The 23,115-nt window shown below is 47.9% G+C and overlaps 1 protein-coding gene across 5 annotated transcripts in view; it reads right to left on the bottom strand.

The window, feature by feature from the left end:
• The window catches only part of LOC142572949 (activating molecule in BECN1-regulated autophagy protein 1A-like), a 120,037-nt gene that overhangs the window by 82,963 nt on the left and 13,959 nt on the right, over window positions 1-23,115 (bottom strand). For 3 of the 5 annotated variants that reach the window (XR_012826175.1, XM_075682415.1, XM_075682417.1), the window contains exons 4-6: window positions 15,846-16,071; window positions 8,673-8,840; window positions 977-1,210 (exon numbers count right to left, since the gene is read on the bottom strand). Coding sequence is in view for 4 of the 5 variants with exons in the window: in XM_075682415.1 (XP_075538530.1) it covers window positions 977-1,210; window positions 8,673-8,840; window positions 15,846-16,071 (628 nt within the window). In the remaining variant the exon portion in view is untranslated. The remainder of the gene's footprint in view (window positions 1-976; window positions 1,211-8,672; window positions 8,841-15,845; window positions 16,072-23,115) is intronic. The other 2 variants (XM_075682416.1, XM_075682418.1) reach the window with 2 other exon arrangements.

Here is a 23,115-nt window from a genome sequence, read left to right as displayed (position 1 = left end):
TATGGAAACAAAGTGCTGCACAAGTGGAGGTCTGTCTGCGGTGGCTGCTGTGAATCGTGCCCATGTCACCCACGAGCTGCCTCTCACAATCTTCCGATTAGCGAGGCAGTCGCGCCACACTTTGCTCCATTTGCAACGTGTTGCACAAGACAGATTGTCCGCACCAGCCAATACATCACGAAATGAAAACACGTATATAGCTGTGCTCAAATTTCGCATTAGGGAGTATCGCAATAGTCGGCGAAATTTTTTTATGAGCGATTTTTTGTAACTGCTTGTCGTTCGGATTCTTCACAGCGTTGATGGCAAATTTCTCATGCTATTTAATGTCTTGCCCAGCTTTTGCACACATGAACCGCATGTGCAACGAGGCTATCACGGCTGAAGCTGCGACCATCCTTAGATTCCCACTACATAAGTCTTACTTTTTTCATTAAGGCAGTTTATCAGCCTCGCAAGTAGTCGCTTTTGTTGCTATGGCTAGAGGCAAAAAGCTTGAGTATGTCCAAGTATGACAGCTTCGCACCAAATCGCAACTTTCAACTGCCGATTCATTGTCATGGGAGCACCAAATCTCCCGACAGAACAGCACAGTTGAGATTGAACAATCGTAAAAATAAAAGTTCAAGCAGGAGGCTTATATTCAAGATATGCTAGAAGTAAAGCTTCACTAGGCATAAACAGATGCAGTGAGCGCCGCAATTTCCGCAAGACGAGCAAAGCCCTCGCTCGCACTTTTGGTGCTGCAGCAGCATCATCGGCAATCGAGTCGGAGATTACACAAAAGGCAGTACACTGGTTCACAAATGGCCTGGCCAGCAAGCAGCCTCCACTTTAGAACCCTTCACCTTATTTGTCGGTGTGTCTACATTGCAGAAAGGAGAAAGGTTGAGGACAACTGGGAAGGTTTAAATAGACTCGGTTACGGCTGCATGCAAGAGAGTGCCACCGAGTGACAAGCACTCCTGTGCCTCACCTCCTCGAGCCCTTCCAGGTGCTGATACATGGACATGAGTCGAGTCAGGATGCTGCGCCGCTGGCTCGACCCGGTGTCCACTGCCGCAGCAGGGACACGCAGTGCCCCCACCTGCGGCCCCAGCAGGGGGTCCAAGACGCGGGGCCCGCTGCCCCCGGGGGCACCCGGGTCCACGTTGGTGATGCCGGTCACCAGCGAGTCGCCCCGGGGGGCACAGAACTGCACAAACCGCACCTACGTACAAGCGCAGAGGATTAGTTGCCATCAGTGCAAAATGCAGCGTAACAGTTCTCCAAGTGGCACAACCAGGGAGGAAGCAGAAATGTCACTTTGCTGGAGTCAACTCGCCTTGAAGTTCTCAAGGCTTCTGCAGTAGCAATCGAGTAGCAATTCAGTAGCAATCGAGTTCTTGAGGGTGCGTTTTCAGTTTTCTTATGGATGGAAGGCGTTCAAGATACATAGATGAAACATTTATCGTCTGTCACGCATGACACACTTCCTACTTCCATGAAATACAGCAGAACCTTGTTGTTACGACCCCGTTATGTACTATTTCCAGGCGCCACCACTCACGAACGAGAGCAAAAAAAATGACCCAATACCGCGACACTTCTTTTTTACCGGTTCAGGGATGAAAGCGGCCACGGAAGCTTTGAAGCAGCTCTCGGAGCTAAATCTTTGGCACTTTAGAGAAAGTCTAGAGCATGAATTGTCCGTTTCAGTGCAGTAAATATGCGTCTTGGTGCAGCTTGGTAAAGGTCAATATGTGTGAGATACAGGCAGACTAAGAAGGCAGATTAAGAAAAGGTGTTCTTTGTTTGACTTTGCAGAACACTATTAGGTTACAGTAAATCAGTTTGGAAGCCCACTAGGTATACAAAATTCATGACAAGAAAAAATTGTCACACAGTCAAACCCGACTATGTATATTGGACCAATTTACATTGAATTATTCTGTATATCGAACAATTTCTGAACACGGTACAGTTAGAATGAGTATACATAGCATAAGTCACACTTACATCGAACAAAAATAGCAGCGACTCCTGATATATTGAATGTCAAGCGGTGCAAAAGTGCCCCCAGAAGTTTGCTTTCCCTCGCGGCGGCGGCGAAACCCGGTGGTGCGGTTCCATCCAACTGCTCTTCCTACAGTGACTGCGCGCCACGACGCGTCATGCAAGCCATTGACAGCCCCTTGCAAAAAATTATCCTGGCCCACCCGCAGCACTTGCTCAGACAGCCAATCAGGGGCTTTTGTGCCCTCGTTGTGCAAGGTGGCACAAGTGCGAGTTGTCTCGCTGCTTTTCTGGTTCATTGTGCTTGCGCCTTGTGGGCCTTCTCCCGCAGTGTTGCCGTGATGAAGTGGCAGAATTTGCCTTTCGCCGTGAAGCTCAAAATCATAAATCGAGTCAAACATGTGAGAAGTTGGATGTCGCAGCAGCGTGCAAGATTCCAAGAAGCACTCTCGGCACGATCTTGAAGAATAAGGGGGAGATTAGGGCTAAAGAGGCTAAATTTTTTTCACACGCTTTCTTTTCCTTTAAAAAAAAAAGGATGTTCACAAACCCTAGGTAGCTCTAAATTATATTATCTGTCATTTCTCAACATTATCCACAACTTTTTCATTGACATCTCATTGACTAGGCGAGTTCATAAATTTTGCTAATTAAACACATTTGTGCACAATGAACGAGAAATATTCACAGTGGCCACCAGGAACAACACCCATCAAAGTAAAGTGAACGCCGTTGATGTAGCACCCTCTGGTAATTTGGTAAATTTCAGTTCTTGAAGATGTTCAGTTAAAGGGCCCCTCACCAGGTCTGGCCATTTTGAACTGACAAGTGCAGAGCACACAATGCGCATGAACGATCGTGTTTGCAAAGTATTACATCGCTACGCACTGCGAAAAAGTCTGAAATTTCAATCTGAACGCAGTTTTTTCTTTTCTTCACAGCACCGTGCTCTACGCCGGACGGGAACATACACGTGTTCCTGCGCCTAGTTACTCGTGTTCACAGTGTAACGTCGATCATCAAGACCAGGTGAGTTCGACAATTATTCAATGCAACATCTGTTATTTGCATGATCTGTAGCTTGAATTGATGAATTAAAACTTAGAGAAATAATAAAACACACAAATCGAATGTCTGCATGTTTTTGTTTTACTTGACACCACAGCAAGAGAGATGTACTAGTTCCATTTCATTTGCTTGTTCCCTATATCATGCAGTCGCACGTGCAGACACCAAAACTATGTAATTTTCTTCCATTTTCTAGCGTGGGATCATGCTCTGTGAAGCACTTGTGACTGCCTCAGTATTCGTGTAGCACTGACTTATAGCACTAGTCAGGTGTCCTCGTGCACAGCATGCAAAAGAGACAATCACAGCAGCTCGCGCGTGATGGTGTCAGCGGAAGTGCACCGTGCTGCAAAAAAAGCGAGGAGAAAAAAAAAATGAAGGCGGGGCCCATGACGTATGCGTCACGCAATCCTTGAGGTTCGGTATGGGAGAAAGCAGGGAAGGAATTTCGCTTGCAGAGGCTAGACGGGGCAAGTGGAGAGAGTGTCTCTTGGCAGTGGCGCTCGTCTCCTGAAATCATGGGTTCGCGGCACAGTAATATTTCTATCTCGACTATTAACGAGCCGACTTGGAAAATTTTTTCGGCAGAACACTCTCTAGGGCACACGTAACAATTTCCAGCGTATAACCAAAATTTGCTATGGCGCCTGGTGAGAGGCCCTTTAAGGGGGGAAGTGGGTCTTAAAATTTTTTTTTTTATTCTTGGACCGATCTAAATGAAATTTCACATTCTTGCTCAGTTTTTTACACTGATTTCAAATCTGTAATCAGAATTTTGATAGCTGCACAGGTTCAGGTACAGTTGAAGATATTAAAAAAAATTAGAGGGTATTTCTTACGGGGCTTTTTGGCAATTTCGCCTAGCCAAACACAATAAGTAAGTGCTTGGCCTCAATGCCAAAGACCTACTTTAGAGGGTGATGCTATTTTTATTCATTTGAAAGTAAATTATAGACAAAAAAATGAACCAACATTTACTGCAATTAATTTTGTTTAATTTTCTCTCATTACCATCTTAGCTTGTAAGTTGCAAAATGATGCTAGAGTGACATAAATAGCATCACCCCCTAGATCATTTCAACACGATTAAAATAATACCAAATTTGTCAGTGTCACTCAAAAGAGACATAGGAAAAAGCCCCGTAAGGCTGGGTGCGGTGCCCAAAAACATCGAACTGAGAAAAACGCATTTGAAGTTTGAGATAACTATAACTTTTGCTAGAATGCAGCTACAGCAGTGTGAATGGCATCATTGTGTAGCTCTGTTGTTCAAGAGAAAGGCCATACTAAATATGTGATGGTACCCTCCAAACCAAATTGCAAAAGCTTGCCATAAAGCCATGTACTACCCCTAGGGTTGGTATAAGAAACTACATCTACCACCTTCATGTGCTTGTTTCAGTGCCTTATACTCTAAAGAACAATTAAAAATGTGTAATAAAGTGGTCTTGCCACAGATAAACAAACTTACACAATGTTTATAGCTAAACCATAGCAGCATATTTATTCAGATGACCTAAAACTGCTCACTGTCCCAGGATGAAATTGGTCTACAGCAGACCAGGGCTGTATGCAGGGTCACTTGATGGCTTGTGGCGCTTTGCATGTCTAGTTTTGGTATCAGTAGCAACCAAGTGCTCCTTTTGAGACTTGAGAAGCCTGCTTTTATCCTTCTCAAGGCTGCGGCGCACTAAGCAGGTTCCCGCACTGTAGCCAAGCTTATTGGCAATTTGTGTGTTGCTCTTCATTATTCCTTGGTTGAAGCGGCTGATAGCCTCAGCCACTCCCCTTTCAGTGCTACGCATTGAGGCATGTTGGTTCTTTGGGACCTGGTCCCAAATCATGGCGTGCAGGCTTTCATTGGAATTCTGCGTGATCCCATCACTGCACCGCTTCAACAGAGCATCATCGCTCAGCCGCCTAAACACAGGCTCCAATGCCTGGCACACAAATTCAGGCAGGCTATTCTTGTGTGGCGGGGGCTCCTCATTCTTAGCTCTGGCCCTATTGAATTTGCACCATGACTCTGGGCCTTCAGGGCAAAGGTCATGTCTCGGTGCCTCGTCCGTCGACGACATGTGTTGCAGTGTGGCCTGGACAGCTTTCTGCATGCTTGGCACATCATTTTTGTGGCTCCGCAAAGCGTAGCCATAATAATTCGTGATCTTCTTGATCCTCTCTTGCGTTAGTCGCCCTTTACCCCCAAGTGGCTCACCTTGGGCTTTTTTTTTTGTCCGAAAGGGTGCGCAAGGCAGCTCCCATGCGCTTGTGCACATGGTTGATGCAGTCTTTTTTTTCAACCTTTATAAAACCATACACAGCATCTTCAGTCAGTGCATGAAAGGTTCGGCTATCCCCATCCGAGAGCATGGTAGTGTAGCGAAGCTTGTGCTTCTTTAATGAGCGCCGAAACAAACACAGGGCTGCTTCCACTTCCATTTGCCCTGCTTTACAGTCCACGTTCTTCTGGCACAGTGGAGCATGCTGGGTGAGCCAGGCTGCATGGCCTTCCTCATTTTCTTTTGGCCCGTTTGCGCAGCCAAGGCAAAAGTTCGACAGCACAACATGGTCTATTACAAGGCCCGTGTGCATCTCAATTATGCACCCAACACAAATGTGGGAGCTATGTCCACGAGTAAGCCCGGTGCCGTCGTAGACAACGTCGATGTTTCCTGGCGCGCTGCCAAGCTCCACGTACAATTCCTTTACGCGAGCAACGCTAGCAGCCTCGCACTCGGTAGCGGTCGCAGTGCAAGCTTCCACCATCATTTTCATGTGACCCTGATAAGTTTTGTGATGCAAGCCACGATGAGATATATTCATTATGGCGAAAAAGTCGCCGAGGGCTGCTGCTCCCTTGCCAATGCTATGTATGGCCTTCATTGCGCGCACGTTGACTTCGAAAGGCGTTACCTTGGACTGAGCACCGCCGGATACTCTCGGAGACGAGAAGCGCTCTTCGCGGAAGTCGCAGGTGCTGCAGGAGAGCACGAGCTTTGAAGAGATCCCATACTCTCTGCCCGACTTAGACAGAGTCATATTTTTCATGCCGCACACGGGGCAAAGCACAGTCCCAAACAACGCATTCATCACTGCTAAATCCACGATGACAAATTCTGTGCCATTTTCCTTGTTGTCGCTCACCAACTCGACGTCCAGCAGGTTGAACTTTCGTGCCGTTGCGCACTGCGACGCTAGACGCTCTTTCAAGTTAGCCGCATTTCTCGCGCACTCGGCAGACTCGTCAGCGGAATAGTACACCGTATCGATGCGGTCTTGGACGCTGCTGGAAGCGCTTGCCGACGACTTAATAACGCCCGATGTGCTACATATCGGCTGAGAACGGGCCGTCGGTGCCGCTTCGGACGCTACAGGTGACGCTGGCAGCGCGCCGTCCTCCTTCGACTGCGCGTTCCACGCACGCTTTCGCTTTTTTCCATACATTTGACGCGTCTTCTTCTTTAGGCGAGCGTCTCCGGCCATCCCGGAACAAAATAGAAAAACTGCGTCGGGAAACACGCTCGCACGAAGACACGACAGCAAAAAAAGCACGCACGGTAGACGCCACAGCGTAGCACGCGAAACAAAATGGGCAAAAAAAAAAGATGACGCGGCCGTCGCGCCGGCCAATGGGAGGCGCGGAACACCTCGCGCGCGCGCTCCAGCCAATCAGCGGCCTGGAAACGCTCTTTAGAAAACCCGCAACGGTGGCTGTTCTGCTTGAGCGACGCCATTTTGAGACGCCGGAAAACACGCACAAAGAAACCAGCTTCAAAACAAGACCAAGATGGCGGCGATCGGCCGACGGCTTCGCCCGTGGCAAGCGCGGAAAGTTTGAACAAGTTTTGTCCGTTTCGGAGCATTTTGCCGCTGCCTTGGTGTTTTGAAAGCAGGTTTTATCGTATTTGCCGATCGAATTCAGCGTTAATATTTTGAGGGCAGGTGCTCGAAGGTTCAAACAGTCCGAAAATGCGTTTTTCTAAAAATCGCATTTTTGGCCACTTTTCGCCATTCTAAGACCCGCGTCCCCCCTTAAGACAGCAGAATATCGCAGTATAGATGTGAAGTGACATACTGGTCATCACATATTGGACAGTATTTCACATCACTTACCAAGAAATATACTCTAAGATATTTTTTAAAACAATACACGGATAAAAATATTCACTGGCTTTCCGATATGCTTTATCGACTAATATTTTGAAGATTATTCAGGCTTATTTGCAGTTCTGCTACAGGCGCCATAAAGCCAACGGAAAACAGGAGCCAATATTTTGTGCGCTGAACGACGGTTTGTTAAAATTTTCGGACTCAATCTGCGCAAGTCGCATCGTAAACATTGTTGCCGTCGTGAACACAATATCGTAGGTTTGCGCTGGCACCGAACTTTTAATTACGGCCACCATTTCGCCGATAAGATTGACTAATTACAAAACTTCACATCCTTGGCTTGCTTTCTGCGGCAGCAAAATCCTGATTTTGTGTGCTGTGGTTGTGCAGAAAGCAGTGTACCCCAAGCGCAAATTTGAGTGATCATTGCAGTTGTCATTGGATATTTGTGACCAACAAGTTTCATGAAAGCAAGTAGGTTGTTTACTGGCATGCTGTGCTGTTATCCTAGTGACCGGACGTGGTGCACATGTGAAATAGATGTAGAATGTACGCGCCTGCCCATTAATTGACGCAGATGCACCAATACAACACGAAAGCAAGCGCTAAAATGTATAACGAAACTGGTGAGCTAAACGCTGAACAAACTGTACGACCTTATTCGTTCAGTGCTGCTTTCTTTCCAGACTTCCCCATGAAATTAGTGCCAGTTTCAATCATATTTAGAAGGCCTTCGTATGTGCAAACGCACAACACTTTATAAAACATTCATAGCGCATAGCATAGCATAGAACGGTTTTCATTTTCTTGCCGCCTAGCTACAATTATGCCAGCAAACACACTCACACTCCAAAGACGCCGGTGCTGAAATGCATTGCTTAGATTGCAGGACTAAGGGCCAGCGAACGGATGTGCGGTTGCCACTGAACTGAACCTGCACACCCTGCTAAATTTAGCATCTTCATTCAAAATTAGTGTTTTGGCGCAGATTGGCACAACTCGACGGGTTGACACAAGATGGCGCAATTGGCGGAGCACTTCCATCCCAGCGGTTCAGATGTTCCCGGAGAACACAATCTTTCGGCACCAGCGTTCAGTACACCGTGAAGCTGCAATCGTATGATACGTTTTCCATTCGCTAGATCCCACGTAAACAAGAAAAGGCAAGAGCGATCGAGAACAATGGTGGCCCGCTGCAGCAGCTTCCCCTCAGTACTAGCTCACCCATTTCACGAGAAAACATCGGTGCCCACTCAGTTTCCTATTCCGGTATTAGCAAATCTCCTCCCCAGTGCATTTACAGCTATCGCCGCTAACATTGCTACAACCTACCTGTTCCACAGCACATGTGACTTAGTGCCGCAGGAAGCGTACTGAACGCTTTTAACAGGCAGAACCCAAACGCGTCATGCGAATGAAACCATTCAAATGCACCATTAGCAGCAACTAGCACTTTACAGATTCTGTCAGCACTTCTCATGCCATTAGGAGGGACCCACCTTCTCACGCTCGGAGGCAGTCTTGCAGGTGGCCAGTGCCTGACCCCTGCGCCAGTCCCAGAGCACCACCCTGTTGGCCGTAGCAATGGCCAGCAGCGGCTCCAGTGGGTGGAATGCCAGCGATGAGATCACCGTGCCCTCACGTGAGCTCCACACCTCGCTGCCACCCTGCACACACGTACACACGCACCTCTAGCAGGAGACAAGCAATTTTGCGAGTTTAACTTTTACAGCGTTGGCCCATAATGGGTTCTTGTAGCTCTGAAGTGTCCATCTAAGGGCCATTCCACAAAGCTACCTATCACAAACTATAGAACTGTCATGGCTGCTCTGGGCACTTGTACAGTGGTCGTTCAAAGATGTTTCTTCCAACACACACAACAAGCCTAAAACACTTAGCAGCAGCAGCAATAAATAATTTCCAGTGCAAGCGCATTTCTTTAAGCTTAATACTAACACTACAGAAAAGCTGTGTTCTACGTTCAATATTGTAAGCCCTATTGCCTTTGTAAGTCGCTCCAAAGAAGCACTAATGGGTAGCTCCAAGGCAATGTGACCCATAACTTATTTTCGCATACACACAGCTATAGATCTACTTAATAAGTAATGAAACTATGTTGCATTAGACTAGAAGGCCGAAATAAGTATTCTGCATAATATTGTTTGAAGCCAGTTTGGAAAAAAATTGTAACGGGACAGAAAGGTAAGTGTCGATACCACCATCAACAGTGGAAGCAGTATGCTCTCCTGCCTTCAAGCTGTTCATAAAGGCACACACACACCTGCAAATTGTACAGGTTGTGCAAGCAAGTCAGTTGCAATTGGTCATAAGAGTTGAAAAGCCACCATTTCAAGTCAAGCCACTTGTTGCTAAATTTTTTCAGCTCCCCGAGTGGTTTTGCAAAGTGACTGTACGAATCAGCTGTACAGGTCCAGGATACAATGTCTCATTATGGCACTTACTCGATTTTAGGGCATGCACCTTTTTTTTTTTTTTTTTTGCAGGAGAATTTGCTAAAAATTGCCTGCACGGCATTCGTATGGTTTACAACTTAACACAGATGTATTGCGGCGAAGCTAACTTTAAATAGGAAACCATGCCGCGAAGTTGACGAGGCAAAGTGGCCGCGATTGTGCAACACATATTAAACCAGTGCCTACTTTTTCTTGTTAAAAATTGGGTGCACGTCACATTTCTACTTTATAAGCTTTAATATCATTTCTATGCTCGTTTTATACTTTGAACAGATAGAAAGTGGGCGTGCATTTGATTCGGGGGCATTTTAGACTTGGGCAAATACTGCCAAATGAATTGGCACTGTGGTGCAGCGTTTTGCTTTTTTCTTCATCATGGTTATTTCGACCTGCTGGATTATTCGATCAATTTTGTCAGTGCCATCAAGGTCATATTAGTGCAAGTCGACTAAATACTCGTGCCACTACTGAGTGCTTTCTTTTTCATCCCTCTTCACTGCAACGGTGATTGCAAAACCTCAGCTGACATCACTGCTGCACATTTCAAGGTGCCTGTGACAAGTTCATCATTGAAGTAGGGGACGAGATCCCAATAATGATAGAAGTGAAAATTTAGCCTTTTCACTCAAAGGGCAACGAACTGACAGCGATAGCAAGGTTTATTGTTGCAACTGAGCTCCCCGGATGGTGTTCTAACTATAAACGGGTGCAACACATTGGTGCGACACAGCACTCAAAGCAACTGCTGCTGAGCAGAAAGAACAGTGCCCATACAGAAGAACAGTGCTGCTACCTCGGGCATCTTACTGCGCTGGCATGATGAGGAGCATTGCCAGCAGCATTACAGGCCTCCCACCTCGATGGCGCTCGAGACAAGATCAACAAAGAATCGTCAGCGTTTAAACAGTCCCAGTGAAATATTAGATAATGTTGCTGAGGTTTACTGCCCGTTCTGCTCAGACCAGTGCATACACACTGAAGCTCAGCGGGAACACTAGTAAGCTTATAAAGCGTCTGCGCACGAGGCTCATGCCAGCTAGCAGAAGGCTGGCATTCCTGGCTTCGCCATCGAAGTGATGATTCAGTGTAGCGTTGATGGTGGGTCAACAATGCTTCGTCGTTTTTGCAGGCAAACGCACTGCGTGTCTCTAGAGACCTCCTAACCTTCCACACACAAACCACACATGCGCCACCTAAGGTGGGAAAGCATGACGATACTGTCAGCACTGAGGTCTGGAATGTGCCTCAAGCGTTCGTATAATTGACACTGCAATAAAAGCAGAAAGAAGCAAGCATTTGTGCAATAAAAGATGCAGTCATGATCGGGTTGTAAGTCCGGAAAGCTGAAATTTTTGCCTACTTGATGTAAAAGGGACATTTCTCTTGTTATCCTACTTTTCACACTGCTTAACACTTTCCTGTCCGTGGGAAAATAAGCACTTTTCGGGTGGTCTAGTAAACATTTTTTTGCTGCTACACCAAATGTTTGATATTAAAATGTTTAGTATCAATTTGTAGAAGAGGGAATGCGCTTTTTAATGGTGTTGTTTGAAAACAAACACTTATTACCAATTAATTGAAAAAAATCACCTAATAAAAAATTTTTAACAAAAACGAGAAAACTCCACGATAACGTCGATGCTGCTTTGCACCAAGACAACGTAAAAAAAATTCAAAATATACATTTTGAAGGGACAGGCCGTATACAACATTCATGCAAATATAAAATTCCTATCTGTACAAGAGATTTTTTTACAAAGGAAAATGTCATCCCTAGTGGCTATCGTGCCACCGCACAAAGCAGTTGCGTGATGTGGTGAAGCACAAGTTTGCGGCGCACGTCTCGCAGAAAACGTTCGTTTTTTGTTCCACTTTCCGTTCTTGATAGCACAATTTGCAGTTCCTGTATCTTTGCAGCTTCTGGGGCTTGTGCTGTTGATCCTTAGGGGCACATGTAGCGGGAACAGCAGGAGGAGCCTTGGGGTCTGGATGTTGTTGCTCATCAAGTCCTATGAGCTGCTCCACCAGCTCTAGCCTGAACGCGAACTGATCAAAACGCGAACCTCTTGACAATTCAGGCACTTCGGGATGCTGCCGACGGTGCTCATCAAATAGAATAAAGCTGTTGACAACAGCAATATCTATACTGTGGAAAAACAGCGTTTTCCACCAGCGCACGCACTTCATCAGAACATTGTATGTCCCAATCAGCTGGTCCGATTTATCGACGCCGAGCATGCCCACATTGTACTTGTCAATCAGCATTGGCTTTTTCACCGATATTTCTTCCCACCTATTGTTGACTTTCCTTCTGCGCTTGGCAAGTACGAATTTGTTGGCTGTGTGGGCTGTCGACATCATGTGAACAACACGCTTGTCCTTCCATTGTAACTATAGAACGTCCTGGTCCCGTAGCCAGCGAACATCTCTCTTAGCTTTTTTTTCCCATTGGGTGTCCTTGAGCTCGGCTGGAAAGCCCCGACGATCCTTGCGCGTTGTGCCACAAGCAAGCGTCTTGCGCTCCAACAAGTGTACAAACAAGGATGTCGACGTGTAAAAGTTGTCTAAATAAATGATGTAGCCTTGATCTAGGTAGTCCTCTGCGAGTCGCGTCACAACATCGAATGCCAGCCCACGTGCGCTTGGTGCTTCACGCTTTCCTGTGTATACACTGAACTGAACAGTGTAACCAGATTTGGAGTCCGCCAAAACCCACAATTTATACCCCCATTTTATAACTTTGTCCCGCATGTACTGTCTAATTCCGGATCTGCCTTTTGACTTTACCATCCTCTCGTCAACGGAGAGGCTCCGATCAGGTTGGAAGAATTGGGCAGATGAGGCGTTGATGTGCTTCAGCAGCGAAGCTACGCGATGCAGCTTGCCATGGGATGCGGCAGTTGTCTTCTCAGGGTCGGACACACTCAGGAATGCAAGCAACGCTTTGAATCGATTTCTTGGCATTACCGAAGGTGGAAGGAGATCAGAAAATAATTTCCGCGTGTTCCAGTAGCAGTGCAAGCGCAGCACTTGTACAATACCCATGTAAATGAGAAGTCCGAGAAACTTCTTCATCTCATCGGGAGTCACCTCTTTCCAAGAGCCGTCTCTCTCACTGTACGATTGCTTCTCCAAAATATGCATCCACGCATATTTATTTGTCATGTTGCATATTTCAGTGATTATTTCCGCCGTGAAGAACAGCGCGAAGAAGTCGACGGCTCTTGCGAAGCGCCGCGCGGAACTACGGAGCGCAGTGCCGAGGTCAACTCCCGGCAGTCTTCTCGCGCAAAACTCCACTCTTTGTGCCGCCGCCGACAAGTGGTCGTGTCCAAACGACGTTGACACCCTGCAGATAAGAGTCGTTGCCTTTAGAACACGCCGCATGTCTTTAGATCTGATCGCGGCCGCGATAAAATGGCTCGGAGTGGAAAACGGAACTTACCGGCGGATACCTGTCGACGTTCCGGGGCTACTTGACGCACTTTCACCGTCCGTGCTGAAGTCGGATGAGTCAAAATCATCTCCCGAGTCTCCGCTGCTACCATCATCACAAAATTCTGATGCAGACTCATCGGAATCGGTCGAAACTCGCCGTTTCCGGGGAGCAGCTGCGCGAGACGTCGACGCCATATCCGAAACTATGCGTGCTCGTCAAGCGCGATTAAAAGGCGTTTTAAAAATCCCTCCCGCGGCCAAAAAAGGAAACACAGAAGCGAAACTTGAAAAATAGTTATCCTTTTATGCGCTGGATGGCGCTAGCTGTCCATAAGCGCTCCGAACGGGAGAAAATCGACGTTGAAACCATCGACAACATACTGTCGATGGGCATAGGCGCGGACAGGAAAGTGTTAAAGGGACCCTGAAACGCTTTTGACGATTTTCTACAAACGTATTGAGTCGTTAGAGTAGGTCCTTCTGATCATTAATTGACACATCTAAGTGCTCCGCGTAAAGCGTGTAATTTATTATAAGGCTTTAAATATGCACATCGCTGCCGATCGCAGCGCACTGCTCAGCGGAATTTTAAGCCGCCCCTGCCCATATGACCGAAATCACCCATACGACGTCAGCGGGGCGAGCTATCCGATTGGCTGACAAGGGCACGTGATCGATAATTTTTCCAACTTTATGGTAAACAAATGATCTTCGTAATAGTTGGAATGTTAGTTAATTTGTTTTTATGAAAAAAAAGTAACATAAAGAGAATGCACAAGAATAATTTTTCCGTACACTTAAGCACTTCCGGCACACAGCATGTGTCGTCTGCTTGTGTTACAACATACTCCATATTGAAGAGAGCTCCGCGGTCAGAGTCGGTCTCAGTCTTTTCGTGAGCAATATGATTCGACTTTGTTGCCTTGTGGACTGCAAACGTAGCGACTGGCAATATGTCAAGCTGCGACATCGTGTCCCTCTGCAAGGCAGCGTGCGAGCGAAGTGGCTGCTGCGCATCGGACTGCCGCTATCCGATTGGCGCCAGGATTTGCGCGTTTGTGGCCGTCCACTTTACACCGGAAGATTACTAACGCAATAGCGTTTCCCGAGTCCGGTATTAGGGAAAACGCAAGCGCAAGGGGACAGAGTCTGGCCGCTTGACTTTGCCGTAACGGGATGAGCCATGAGATGAGCAGAAGGGCAAATGCGAATGGTCTGCACGGTGCAGCCACCTGGTGGCACAGAGCTCAACCATACACAGTAGCAGCAACGAAGTGTATTCTTCTTTGCTGCTGGTGTGTATTTTTCGCAGGAGTGTAATCATGAACACGTTGTTTTTATAAATGTTTAAAATGTTTTACACTTGGTTAGAGCAATATTAGCGGTTTGTTTGGCTGGTTAAGCGCTGCACCAACAAGTGTATGGACCGTGCAGACCGATCAGGCCGCTCACGTACGTCTACGCTAAGGTTCCTTCATCAGCTTGAGTTTATGCCTACAGTCATTTGCCGAAATGACCAGCTTGCCTGTGGTTACCGGAATACAAGACACGTTCGGCGCTACGACAGAATGCTCGCAACGCACGCTGCTTCGATAGCTCTCGCTTGGGGTCGACGGCCAAGCGGCTAGCGGAGCGGTCTCGCGTGGGAGGGGGCGGGCTCCAAAACAACCGGAAGTGGACGATGTGACGTCGCATCGTGGCGCTGAGCCAGTGAAGGCGGAGCTTAGCCCCACTCGCTCGGCGAACGAGTTGAGGAGGAAAAGCATGGCTAGGGAGGAGGGTAGCTTCTAATCGCTTGTAGCTCCATTAATATGTAACGCTTCACTTCAATTGTGGTGTGAATGTTCTACTTAAGCTGTGCCCTACGCGTCTACATAATTTGTCCGAACCGTTTCAGGGGCCCTTTAATCATGAAGACCCTCGTTGTTTGGTGCGAAAGCACGCACGAACAAGACATATTGGTGACGTGATGGGCAGGCTGCATTTGACAGAGTGAATGTCAGTCGCCATGGTGCATTGCGCAACAGCTGTCAATAGCAAGTGTGAACGTGTTACCAAAACGACAAAGTACTCCTTCTATTGACAAGCAACAGATGGGCTGCAGACAAGCGAAGGAACAGCTACCACTGTTGGTAGAAGCAACACTCTGCTTTGGTGGCCCCACTATACGATACTTTATTACAATGCATCCCAATAACATACAATGATGGAGCTTAAGTACCACTTATGATTATAAGCACTGTCTGCCATACATCCTATGTTCTAGATGTGTATAATCAGTCGGGATAAACAATACAGATGACTGAAACAACCTTTGGTGACCTATTCATTAATGTTAGAAGTTATAAAGAGCCCAGACTCATTACATGAGCATAAATGTCATGCGATGGGAAAGTTGGCCACATCTCAACGTGAGAAAGGCAAGAAAGGCACACCGCCACGTGAGTAAGCAAGGGGTGAAAATAACACTGGTGCAGCACAAGGGACGAAGAAAGCAAGACGAAAAACACAGCACCAATGTTGGCATGTCGCTCCACAATTGTCAACTCGCTTTCTTCACCTTCGTTCCATGCACTGCCCTCAAAACTAAATCTAAACCCATTCTCTGCTCTCCTAAACGTGAAAAGAACGGTGTAGGATGTCAGCATTAAAGAAGCCTCTCAGGTGGAATAACCACCACAATTGCATGATAAGCGTGCCTGAAGCTGAGCAGAGCAGCCAAATCTTACCCGAGGTGGAACAGTAGCAGCAAAGCCTCACCTGACAGCTGGGCAAAGCAGTGGACGAGCAGTGGCCACTCACCCGCAGGTCCCAGACGCGCACCTGTCCCGCCAGGCAGCCCGAGGCCAGGATGTGGTTGGAGGTGGGGTGGAAGGCCAAGCACCACGGCGTGCGGGGGTGGCCCTCCAGGGTGTGCGCCAGCTTGCCCGTAGCCACCTCGCACACATGGATGCGGTGGTCCCCGTGCGTCGAGGCCACCTTGGTGCTGAAGTGTAATATGGCATCGCATAGCTACAGTGAGGAGCCAAACACTGTCAAAAATTGTGTGTGTGTGTGTGTGTGGGGGGGGACGGCAAGTGCCTTTCCGTGCCGCATCCCCCGTGCTCACAGATGGCGACGGCCATTTCCCAAGCTCTATCTCTGGGAACCACTGCCATAGCAGCAACATGGCACATACGGCCAGCATGCTGCAGATACTTCCCCGCACAAACCGTATTTCCCTCTCCCAGCATTGAGTCACACATGCAAACACACATCATGGGAATGCACCCCGATTGGCCTCCTAGTGCACTCTCCCTGAGCTCTGTACTGATGAGCGCCTTCCTCGCCATGGCCGATGCTTCTTGCAACTTCCCAGGCTTGGTGGTTCGCCAGCCAGTTAGCCTAGTACAGCAGGCACACATACTCGACCAGTCTTGCACTGAGCTTTTTGCCCACAAGCCATGACTGTCGCACTGTGGCGTAGCTCCAAAAGTGCAAGCTACGAATAATGCCCTTAATTAAGCAAGCTTGTGCCCAAAAACACAAGGAACACTTAAACAATGAAAGCAGAGCGCACTACTGGAAATTTCACATGCAGCACAAGTGTGTCGCGTCAAGCAACAACATGATCAGTTGAAAACTAGATATTGTGTGACTTGGCACCTGACACATTTGGCGTTTACAAGAAACAGCAAACCTCGCACAGAGCCAAGCAAACGCTATTGCATGTTATTGCGTGGAATTGCGTAACATGCAGTATCCGTACATAGATCGCGTGGCATGATGTAGCACTTGGATCTACAAATATAGAAGCGCAGAGCACAGCTAATAAGCAAACTGACAATGCTCTGTGCATATGTGAGCATGTATGTTGCGGAGGTCACATGTACCTTCCCGTGTTTATCGCACTTTGTCAGGGGTCAGAGCGACACTCCACCAGCATTAACAATGAGATTGCAGCTAGCTGGATGATAAAGGTGGTGTAGAATGAGGCATAATTTGTCAGAAACTTTTGGTCCGGTCACTTTTTGGCGATATCGCAGTTGCACACAAAGTATGGAAGCTAGGGTTGTGCGGATACCGAATAGTAGGTTTCAAATCAAATATTGAATCATATCGGAAAAGAAAGCCGAATATCGTATCGAATATATAAATATGGTGCTGCACATACTCGGGAGTCTCCTAGCATGCATAACAAGAATGTATCAAGCTATCAATAACATAGGTAGACAGAAATCAAGATATACGGTACGGTCTACTCTTATTAAAGGGAACACCGACTAATTAGTATGCCAGAACTGATCACAGCTTAGTTGTAGTATATGAAAGTCTGGCAGATATTTTTTTTAATCAATAGAATTTGTGTTCAATAGAATCGAGTGTTTTTCTTTCTCTGAAACTAATGAATTACAGTCGAACCTACTCATAACAATACCAGTTTTAACAATGAAAAGGTGCTGCACCGTCAACTTTTGTATGTGTTTTATGGGAAAATAACCCGCCTACTACAATGTCCCCATGCCACATTATCGGTCTGACTGCTGGGTGTCCGTGCCGAAAGATAATGGAATGTGAAATCCTTGAATTAAAAAAAAAAACTGAAATGCGAGCCACTGCACGATCGCCCGCCACCCCAACTGCTGCTGCGCTTTACTCCATGAGAGATACATGCCAGCCTCGCACGCATCTCTCCCGTCGCCCTTTCTCCCCTACAAGCACGAATGGGCTGTGCCAACTTAGCTGACAATGCCGCCGGCGCTGTTCCCACATTGCTCGCTGGGCCCTCACAGTTGGTTCTTTATTCTATGGCCAATGCCTTTCTCTATGCTATGACCCTCATTCTGCGCAATTCTGCTAGTGGATTAAGTCGCTCGTGCTTGTCTTCGTTCGTTGCATCGAAGTCATTCCTGACCACATTGTTTCTCAGCTTCATTTGACTCGCCGCCGAAACGGAAGATCATCGCTGATCGCCCGCTGATCACCAGCAATGCACGACGTTGCCGGTGAAAAGAAAGTGCACTGCTATAGATTCGGAAACAAAATGCTTCTAAGGGCTCATTCACACCGGCGACTGACAGTAGTCATGCGACCAAGTTGGTCACAAAGCGACCAGTTGCAAATGGTCGCAAACGGTCGCTTTTCTCGAAAAGCGACCGTTTGGGCCATTTTGGGCCAGTCGCTCTCTGCGCGATTTTTCAGTCATGCGACCATAGTCGCAAAACTGATAAACCAATCAGCGGCGCACCAGAAGTGATCTTTCATATGTCTACATCCGACCTCCTCCAGCGTCGCGGCAAATTCCGCGTAGATTCCGAGAGTTCTCGCTGAGAACGATAATCTCCAGGATTGTGACTTGCGGGTCGCGCTCAGCCGAGCTTGCCGATGTGAACATCAGTCGCTTTTTGATAGCGAGTCGCAAATGGTTGCGCGACCTCCTCAAGTTGCCGGTGTGAATGAGCCATAACCGATGAGGCGATCGTGGCAAACGTGCTTGCATCGGATAGCGACAGTGACGGCCACGACGGCAGTGCTCGCACAGTAGGGCAGGCTGCCTCAACATTGTCCCCGCAGGAGGTCCAATAGATGATTCAGTCCCTCGTGGGACTGTTTTCGCGAGGGACCTTCCGCTTCACCCAGCGGAGCACTGGGATGCCTTGGAGAAGGATGTTGGCAAGCTTCGCGTAGAGCAAGCAAGGCTGACGGACATGAGGTTTTCCCATGCAAGCCAGAGAGAAGCACTTGGCGAGATGCTTGTGATGATCACATCCCAGCATTTCCTCTGCATTCTCAAGCTGAGATGGTGCCTTGGTAACTTTTCTGCATATTTTAGAAGGCGCCTTTTGAGGCCACCAAAGCAATACCTTGGCGGAGATCGTATGTCACTTGCCACCCATGACCCCTCTCTGCAGTGGTTATAGTAGTGCCATTCTTGAACACCGACAGTCGTTGCTTATTAACAACACACAATCTGAGCATGCAGGAAGCAAAGTTGAACAGTAAAATGAGCCAAGAGAATCAGAAGCCGAATGGAGGAAAGTGGTGGGGAGGAGAATTGGCCTTCCCACCATTATAGTTTTCTCGGAACAGCTATGCCATCTCCCATTTCGATTTTTTTTCATGTAGCCCGGTTATAACAATTGTCGCTTATAACAATGGAATTTTCGTGGCACTTCAATATTGTTAAAGTGGGTTCAACTGTAGTGACATTTTATTGTAGTAATACCAATGAGGTTCTCAGTTTAATAGTGGACCTGTGTTCTGCGGAAACGCTTTATTTATTGCATAGAAAGTGTTGATTTGCAGTTTTTTTTTTCAAAAATAAAGAAGGGCTATCCCAACTTTATGGCAGGTGCGTTACTGCAAGGCCAATCTGCGGGATGGATGAAAGGACCACGCATCACGTGACTCGATCACCGCTCTGCACGTAGCCATGGAGAAAGAAATTCAACGAGAGCGGACACTCGGCGAAAACTCGAAACGGGAAATATGTCACGCTAGCGTTGATGCCAGCCATTAGCTGACGCGAGCATCGGAATATGAGAATGTGAAATGAAGTTAACTGATAACATATTCTTTTTGTTCTTTCCAGCTAAACCTAAAGAAGTTTTGAATATAAAGGAGCTTATACTTTGAGATTTATTTTTCTTGCACCACCTAGAGACAAGCCAATGACACACTGGATGTGCCAGATGCATGTGCCATGCCAGACATGCCACCGAAGCGAGCGAGAGTGAGATCGAGGCTGCGCATGTGATCGTTTGTTTGTTCAGCAAGCAGTCCCCCCACCCCCTTTTTTTTTTTTTAGGTAGCCTGGCTCTCGGCGTATTTTCGCATTCTTTCTGCACTTGGACATGGCACAACAGTGGTATTATTGGACTACGGCAAGGTGAGACATTTTGTTTGACAGTCTGTGCTGCGTTCCAAGCGCTTTAAGCTTACGGCACAACACTGAGCCTTGTGAAGCAGTTAGTGCAAACAGGTCGGCCATTGTGGCACAGTTAGTTTAGCATGCACAGAATCCTACTGGGACATGTTTGCAATACTTTCTAGGGACCCCAGCATTAATTCAACTTATTCCATTACTTTTTGTGATACTTTTGAGGCATGTTAGCCGCACCCGATGTTGCGACGCAGTTAGCGAAAAGAAGCTCGGCCGTTGTGACGCAGGTACTTTCACGAGTGCTGAATCATACTGGGACAAGTTTGTGGTGCTTTCTCCGACATCATTACTTTTGGGGGCCAACATTGTGATGTTGGCGACACGCACCTGCGGTTCTACGCGCAGTAGCACAGACATCTTGATTTAAAAGTCGTACAGTCGCACGTGCATAATCTTTTCCGAGCCTTTCGATGACACTGGTAGTATTAAGAGGCCTCATTTGAAAGAGCCTTTTTTCGTTTTCAAATTCCCACCAGATCAGATCCCATTCAGCCATTGGCAGTTTAGAAAATGTGTGCCAAAAAGGGGTACCAGTGTATCCTCCTATTCATTACTTGGTGCACATGACTTGAGGATGTTATCCGATTGGTGGAATATCATCATTGCCGTCTGCTCTGCGCCTTGGGCCACATCTTGATGTGCACCATTTTGTCCATGTCAATGAGGACGCACATCGTAACGTCGAAGCCGGAGCAGAAATTCCGTACGCGGTACAAGTTTGGCACGAGAAAAGTGCAAAGGATGCCGAATGAAAACTTCGAGAAACGCTACGTGGCACCACAAAATGCCAAAGACATCGCATCCTCCGTGTGCAACGACGAAGTCATCAATACTAGCAATGTAGGCCTAATGAGTCTGTCAGCTGCTGCAGAGACTGCAGCAGCTGACAGCTGCTGCAGTCTCTGCCTGATAGGATAACAGGATAATGACAGGATAACCAGCCTGCTTTCGCAGGCTGGTTATCCCGTGTCCCTACAAGTGTCAATAGCAGAACGAATTCTTAGACAGTGTAGAAAAGACAACCAGCACGCAGATAATCCTGTAACTACTCGGGGTAGGACTAGCGTCATCCCTTATATTCACACCGTCTCACATAATCTTAAGAAAATCGCCCAGTGAGCGAATGTTCGTGTAGTATTTTCTGCCCCCAATAAGCTCATGAGGATTTGCAAACTCACTAATCCGAATAAGGTAGCTCCTCTTTCCTGCGACAAGAACCACAAAAATAAGTTTGTTAATTGCGCACATTGTGTTGTTTATTCTTTTCCACTCAAGTGCGGAAAACGTTACGTTGGTCAAACTGGCCGATGCCTGAATAACAGGCTGCGCGAGCATGGTTACAATGCCAAGAATTGTATTACAGCTGGGGGGTTTCTCGCGCAGCACTGCAAAACGTGTAGTTGCGAACCTGTCTTAGAGGAATGCGTCATTCTTGGTCGCAGTCGTAATCAGCTCACAAGAGAAATCATCGAAGCAAAGGCTATCATTGGTCTGGGCCATGCATGTGTAAGCTCACCCTCATTATCATTATCAAGAAATGAATTGGCGTATCTCCGACTGCAGCCACAGGCTGTATGAATGTGTTGCCACTTGGTTGCTATCGGTTTTCTTGCTTGGTTTTCTTTGTTGATGTCACATGGTTTGCGAATGTATAAGTAGTCTTGTGTCACGAAATAAACCTCAGTTGGAAGTTAGCGCTCACCCTGTTTTCCGCTCCCTTTGATTACCCCTACCTATTTCCTTTTTTGCTCGTCCTGAGCTGCGCTACTAGCCTTATAGCAGTACCTGCAGTCGCTGTGGTGGTGCCCACTCCCCTTCACAGTGCCAGTTCTCTCAAGCACAATGCTTTACAAGCGGGAAAACTGGGCACCTGACACGTGTATGCCAAAGGGGGAGGACAAACAGCAAGCAGCAGCCTGATTCAAGCCCAGGTACAACACAAGCCCGCGGCCAGGGTAGCCGTCGCAAGGGTACGCGGCGGAGGCATGCGGCAGCAAGCTCAAGTTCTTCGTCGGCCAGGCTCCACGTCGTGGCCGAGGACCCGCCGATTTTCGACATGTGGCACACAGGCTTTGTACCATCGTCTGTGCCGCCGTACATGCTGACCGTCGAAATCTGCGGGCACCCCATTTCCATGGAGCTGGACACAGGGGCCAGCGTGTCTGTAATGGCTGGGAAGCTCTTGCAAGCGTACTCTCCCTGGCGTGTCCGTCGAGACTTTGGGCGTGATGCTGCGCAGCTACTCTGGGCAACTCTCCCAGGTCCAGGGTCAGGCACAGGTCAGCGTTCGCTTTGGCGACAGGGAGGCAACCCTTCCCCTTTACTTAACGAAGGGGTCATCGCCGACGCTGCTTGGCCGAAACTGGATTCAAGCACTGGGCGTTCGTCCGCCAGAGTACCAGGAAGCCAGCCTGCATGTGGTGCAAGACGTCCCCAGCCTCCTGACAGAGTTCAAGTCCCTCTTCCAGCCAGGGGTGGGCACATTTGCCGGCACGACGGCTGGCATCTATGTACCTGAGGGAGCCCGGCCACGTTTTTTCAAGCCTCGCCCACTGCTGTTCGCCCTGAAGGACGGGGTTACCCAGGAGCTGCAGCGGTTACAGCGAGAGGGCATCCTGGTGCCCGTAAAGACATTTGATGGGCCGCTCCCATCGTGCCAGTCCTCAAGCGAGATGGCAGTGTCAGGATCTGCGGGGATTTCAAAGTTACCATCAACCCCATCGCTACCGTCGAGAAGTACCCGCTGCCCCGGATTGAAGATCTCTGGTCAGCATTGTCCGGTGGGCAGAAGTTTACCAAGCTCGACCTCAGAGATGCTTACCAGCAGCTGGTGCTTCAGGATGCCTCCCGGAATATGTCACTATATCGATAACTTTGGGACTCTTTCAGTACACGCGCTTACTGTTTGGGGTGGCCTTGGCCCCAGCCATATTTCAGAGGGAGATGGACAACCTTTTCAGGGGCATGAGGCACGTGGCGGTGTACTTGGACGACATCCTGGTTACTGGCAGCGACGACGGGGACCAGCTGCAGAACCTCTACAACGTCCTGGCACGACTGCAGGACGCCAGCCACAAGCTCAAGCTGGAAAAGTGTGCTTTCCTAGCC

This window comes from Dermacentor variabilis, chromosome 2 (genome assembly GCF_050947875.1).
Source record: "Dermacentor variabilis isolate Ectoservices chromosome 2, ASM5094787v1, whole genome shotgun sequence".
In the NCBI taxonomy this organism is placed as follows: domain Eukaryota; kingdom Metazoa; phylum Arthropoda; class Arachnida; order Ixodida; family Ixodidae; genus Dermacentor; species Dermacentor variabilis.
The sequence above is the reverse complement of the archived record's forward strand: the minus strand, read 5'-3'. Positions and strand labels throughout refer to the sequence as shown.